Source organism: Triturus cristatus, chromosome 8 (genome assembly GCF_964204655.1).
Source record: "Triturus cristatus chromosome 8, aTriCri1.1, whole genome shotgun sequence".
NCBI lineage: Eukaryota > Metazoa > Chordata > Amphibia > Caudata > Salamandridae > Triturus > Triturus cristatus.
Window position 1 is genome coordinate 1,125,343,710 of NC_140591.1, and position 6,295 is coordinate 1,125,350,004.

The following is a 6,295-nucleotide window of genomic DNA, read 5'->3' on the forward strand; positions in this document are numbered from 1 at the left end:
TTGGAAATCAGACACTAGATTTTGGTAGTCATATACAAAGACTGCCAGCATTGCCATTCATTGTTACTTATGCAGCAGGAAATCGATCGATTGTTCCAAGGTCAATGTTGACGGTTATGCCACATGGCGAAAAAAGTTCTTAGGCATGGAAACGAACAGAGTGAAACGAGGCACTTTGGAGGAGGGGGGGGGGGGGATTTATTTAGCACCATGGTTCCCCCCTTGAGGTGCAGCCATTGATGGACAAACCACTGCTGCTGAAAGTATTATAATCCTCAGTAAGAGATTTAGAAATCTGCCACATTGCGAGTAGTTTCTTTTCTGAACAAAGACTTACCACAAATGTACTGCAAATGGCTTTCACCATTTAGTTTGGGAAAATTTGTATACGCTTAAAAGCCTATTTCTACAATGGGGGACGATGAGACAGAGCACGCTTCGAGCTTTCTGGCCACCTCTGTTTATTCAAAGTTACTCTCAGAAATAGGGTACCAGGCTGTGGCAAGCACGGCTTCCTCCTGTCAAACAGGCTAGACTCTCACACAAGCTTCCTTTCCTCCCACACAGAGATTAGAGAAGGCCTCATCGAAGTAGCACGGTGGAAGAACAGATGGTTGGACTTAATAGGGGGATTAAGATGGGAAAACGACATGATAATTGAGTTCTAATTAAAAAACAACGTTTTGGCCAGAAGTTGCCATTCATGGACTCATTCCTTAATTGCAGCTACTTAAGATTAAAGAACACACACTGCATCCATGTCAAGGATCCCCGGACCAAATTAGGGAGTCTCTGGTTCAAGCTCACAGGTCTGTGATAAACAAGGAGCTATATGGATGTCCAATGCTTCTCGTGGGCACACAGGGATAAGAAACATTGACTGTACTCTAAATTACCCGGGCAGGACTCAAGCGGTTAGATGAAAGACATATCCGTGAACCAGAAGTGTTCAGCAGCATTCCAACAACACTTGGATGGGCTTTCCGGGCAGGCATGGTGACGCAGCAAATCCATACATCTACTTGGTGTTGAAATACACCAACAAATAACTGTCAATATTTACAAGAACAGACCTACGGGGAATTAATTGAAAAATCAATGCAGCGCAAACAACCTCGTTTCTGAACATGCTCCCACAAAACTGTAAAAATGCATGCTTTGAATGTCAAACCATGCGATGTGAGAAACGCAGTATGCAAAACCAAATTATGCTGATGGTTTATACTGTTATTTATACTAATACAGGTGAAAAGAGGATGAAAGTTAACATATCCGTTGCAAAAACTCTTAATCATCAAGACTGAGCGTTTGTGCTCTCTTCAACAGGAAATACACTGTTCGCAGCCCATTAGTCACGACTGTATCTGGGTCCAGTCATGTAGACGATGCGCGCATGTTCCCTTTAACCAGCGCGGAGGCTCGAGACCAGACAGACACCTCTTACCACCCTCCCCCCACCCGCTGTGAAAGGCCACAGAAGCCGAGACGGAGGCGAGGGGATTTCCTGTCTTTTCTGGTCTTTACTTACACCCCCTCCAACGACAGCCGTTCTTGCTGCCCTAACGAGCGCTCCGTGGTCACTTTACACCCCCGCCTTAACCCCCTCCAGTGCTACTCTTCCACGGAGTACAGCTTGTGTACACAAAAGCAAGGATGCGTGCATTTGGTGTGCAAATGTGATGATAACAGCATACGGACCCTGCACGATAAGGCCCAGAACCTTGTACAGAATAAGACTGGTGAAAAAGTGAAAACCTTTTATTCAAGTCAATAAGTTGACCAATATAGTAGCCGACCGGAGCCAACGACGGCTGCCACACTAAACAACAGTGCATTCAGCTGAAGACACCAAGTCTCACACCTTTTAAAGAAAGTCACACTTCGATAGGTCTCTAGTCCAGATGAGTTTGAGTCCCACGCCTGCAAATACTATTTTGCCCTTAATACTTTACATTTTTGCTCTCAACTAAATGTGTTTGTGCTCTTGGTCACAGGAAGTGATGTCTGGGTATGAACGGTCAGTAATTGGTAGTTAGTCGACACTTCAGAGTTAGGTCTGTCTTTCTGTTTGTCGGTTGCACAATACTTACTGATTTTAACAGTCAGCACACACTTAATGTTCTAAGCATTAACGAAGTACAAAAAAAAAAAAAATCCTTTTTACTGCCTTGGTCGCACGCCTAACTCATCTAAGGAAGTAAGAAACCTCGAAATGACCATGAACTCGAAGCTATCAATGAATGCCCGAGGGACAAACTAGCAGTATCAAGCTTATTTACTATAAAAACTCCAACACCATCTTCCCCTACCTGGGGTTTCCACACAAAGTCCAGGCTACTGTCTCTATTGTACGGTCTAAACTCTGCAACACCAATAGCCCCTACCACGGACGATCTTTAACAACTACTAAAAGACTACAACGTATTCAGAACTCTGCTGCCAGACTACTCCTACATGTAAAGCCACAAGCCCACATCTCCCCTGCCTGAAGGCCCTACATTTGTTACCGATTGTCAGAAGATCCACATTCAAGCTGCTTTGTATCACCCACAAAGCGTTACATGGAACAGGACAGCTCTTCATCAGGTATAAAATCACCAAATACATTCAACAAAGGAACCTACGCTCCAAATTGGCACCTTGCCCAAAGTCCCACCATACAAGAAACAAAAACATAGGTGGAACATAATTCTTTGTTCAAGTAGCCAAACTATGGTACACTTTATCCCCAAACATAACATCCATGGATAACTATCTTAATTCAGAAGACTACTCATGAGTTGGCTCTTCCCCACATAATCTCCATACTCGAACATAACTGTACAGCAAATCCCAGTGTATATCAGCATTTATTTGGATTATATGGTTGTATCTAGATATGTCTATTCCTGTGTATAATAATTAGGTTTATAAATATATATTCATTAGGTCTGCTTAATGAATGTACATATTACTTATGGTTATATTATTCTATGTTTAACATGTATATAGGTCATTGGATAAATAAGTACATTTTTAACATAACTATCTACAATTGCTTCAATATTTAATTAAAAGGAAAAAATACATTAAAAACAAATTAGCTTAAAGTACAACACATGAAAGCCGTGGTTTAATAAATACAACTTAAATCTAAATGTATTACCTTCCTTATACATATATACCTTCCATGTACCTTTATCTTACTTTACTCCTAATTCAGCATCTCCAATGCTCTACCCTATTACCTCTCCATATATTCCCTACATCCTCTCTACGACTCATCTCAAACCTCATTCCATTACTCTCTCCAGTGTACTACCCTATTTCTCTCTCAATTTATCCACTATGTCCACTCTCTGACTCATCTCAAATCCCATTCTACTACTATGATCTCCAAAATAACCCTTTCTAGACTCTTACCTCCTCTACCCCTCCTTGTATCATCTCAAACCTCTTTTTAGTATTCAGATCTCCCAAACTAGCCTTTCTAAACTCTTCCCTCATGTATCCCTCCTAGACTCATTGAATACCTAATTTCTCTTCTTAAACCACTTCTAGAGAATATTCCCTCCTCCATCTCTCCTTTACTCATCTCAAATCTCCTCCTACTGCTGCTATAGCTAAAGTCCTATATTTTCTATGCATTACACGATGTCTAGAGCTGCATTTACAAAGGACAGAAAACTTTGCGTGCCACAATGCAAAGAAAAATTACAAGTTTACATTAGCTGATCATGTAGCACTATAAAAGCAAGACAACTGATGAAAGCACACATCGAGTCTCAAACCTTGGGAGCGCTATTCAACTCCTAACCAGTCAGAATAAACAACTGCGACCGAGTCCCACGCGTGGGAATTACATTCCTATTCGAACAGTAACTTTTGGCTCAAAATAGTCAAGTCTCAGCGGTGAGCAACTCTAGATGCACGGGCTCTCCCTGAAGTGCAAGTGTAGCTCGTCTATTGTTCTCGATGTCAAACAAATCCAGACAAAAGGGCCCACCCTTCACAGCCAGGAGGACGAAAAAGAAGGGCAAACAAGCTCAGCACTCACCTTGTAGACCTGCCCATAGGTGCCATTTCCAACTACTTCCACCAGCTCAAAGATCCCAGCCGGGTCCTGGAACAGAGAGGGTTAACAGCAATCAGTGGGCTGCGAGGGAGGGTCGGCAAAGAATACGAGGGGAGCTCTTGCAGGCAGCTGTTGCTCCCCATTACTGCTGTCTGGGGCTAGCTGCCACAAGACTGAAACAAGGGGAATGATGCCAGCTCAAAAGCCAGCTGTACCTCACAACGCACTGGCAACAAGGGGCTCAAACAAAAGCAGAATATGTTTTAAGGGTGTCATTTTAAATCTTAACGTCTGTGGGCAGGAGGGACGGTTGATTTTAGGAAAAATTGGCAGCCTTCCCCTTCAATGAATGCATGCAAACAAAGGGAGAAAGAAACGTCTTAACTCCAACCACCAGGAGGGGAAAAACAGGCACAGGGCAGCCTTGAAACCGGATTCAGGGTGAAGCTCCTGCCACCACCCCGAGAACTCCCCGGCTAGCACGTGAAGGCACATTAAACCGGGGGGACAAGCCCACCCCATTCTCTCCCATTCATCTACGTCTCTTCCCAGACCACCCTTTCACCCTTCTTTTGTTTCCTGACTCCCTCACACTCACCCGCAAAGAAGAAAGGTCTATATCCACCAGACTTTTCGCAGGAGAATCGTTCGCCATGACCCCCCTCTTCGGTTTAAACAATTCCAAAAAAAAAGAGGCGTGGAGCGGCGGTGCTCCCCCACCCTGCTTCACAGCACCCTAGTCCTCATTGGCGGCGGATACCCGCTGCTGACTGAGCCGAGCAATGCTTCTCTTTTGTGCGCTGCTCCTCAGCTGTCTCCACGTTACACCATGGTGAGGCTGCGGCTGCAGCTCCCACTGGCAGGAACCGAGCTGCCTCCCTCTGCTCCAGCCCTCAGCACTCCTTCCCCTCTAGGAAACATAGACACACACACAGCGGAGGAGAAAAAAAAAAAAAGAAAAGAAATCCCAGCCACTCCCCAGCCTCAGCACTAGAAGTAGAAAGCAGACTGGATTGCCACGGCCAGTCCCAGAGGCTGAGGTAATTCAAGTGCCATATTGAAATAGAAGATGTAACCTTCATTTATTGTACTCAGTTTTCTTAATCTAGTTGCGTGATTACTTACGTTTTCTATAGGTACAGTGCAAACACGTGCAGAATAGAAAAACGACTCAACTGGGAACTGATATTTTCCATTTGGATTATTCTGTCTGTATAGTTGTTTAAAAGTAAGAAAAAAACGAGCCTCTGTATTTTGGGGCTTATTTACAAGTTCCGTGCGCCTCCGTACGTCACTTTTTTCCCATATTAAAAGTGATGCACCGGTGACGCAAGAGGCTTGTAAATAAGCCCCTTTCTATTTTTTTTTTTTAGCAGAGCAACTGTCATTTGGACCTAAGGCACGCAGATTGCTTGCGTCGGTCCCGTTTTATTTTAGCTAACAGTAGGTTGCATTGAGGATGTTTTAGTTTTGTTTCAGCATTGTAATAATGAGTTCAGAAATTCCAAAGTGCACAGAGCTGTTAGCTACAAAGCAAAAATTGGCCGAAGGTTTCAGGGTGCTTTTGACAACTGTGTTAAAAGTGGACAAAGTTGAGGGTTGGCTCATGAGGTATTTTTGTAGACATCTAATTTTCCGCTTTTAGGGTGGCTATCTTGCCAGTATTTTACAGACATGACATTTTTTGTGTAGGCAAGTAAAAAAAAACATGTGTTAGATATAAATGTAAAACAAACAAAAAATGCATGACACAATCACTTCTACAGCATTCCAGAGCTGTGTAAACTATTCCTGGACGTTTATTAAAGCAAACGGAGGGAGAACTACTATGGTATAAAAAAAAATACAGAGGATTTTATGCAAAGTTATTCACATACCAGCTTCTTGTCTTTCTTTCTTAGGATCTCCAAACAGGAACAAGTGACCGGTAATTTTCTGTGAGGAAAGCAGCAATCTTACTGTGATTGTTTCTGTACCGCTAAACCTATTGGAACTCCATTGAGGGTGCAGCCAGATTTTTGTTGCAGGTGGTGCAGCTTAATTTTGGCTACACCTTAACATGTCCCAAATACATAACATGAACGTGCACTTAGCACATGTTTCTCTTGTGGTCTAACGACATTAATATCAGCGGCGGCTCCTCCACTATGGCGGAGGAGTGTCACCCCCAAAAACGGCAGGAAAGGAAAAATAAAACGATATTAAACACTCATTTTTTTTTTCCTGACAAGTTTCTGGGGG

At 43.2% G+C, this 6,295-nt stretch overlaps 1 protein-coding gene across 12 annotated transcripts in view; it reads right to left on the minus strand.

Moving 5' to 3' along the window:
- MAP4K4 (mitogen-activated protein kinase kinase kinase kinase 4) overlaps positions 1–4,987 on the minus strand; it is a 528,397-nt gene extending 523,410 nt beyond the window's left edge. For all 12 annotated transcript variants that reach the window (XM_085622755.1, XM_085622753.1, XM_085622748.1 and 9 more), the window contains exons 1-2: positions 4,653–4,987; positions 4,037–4,102 (exon numbers count right to left, since the gene is read on the minus strand). In XM_085622755.1, coding sequence (XP_085478881.1) covers positions 4,037–4,102; positions 4,653–4,709 — 123 coding nt within the window. In that variant the 5' untranslated portion in view covers positions 4,710–4,987. The remainder of the gene's footprint in view (positions 1–4,036; positions 4,103–4,652) is intronic.
- Positions 4,988–6,295: the final 1,308 nt, after the last annotated feature.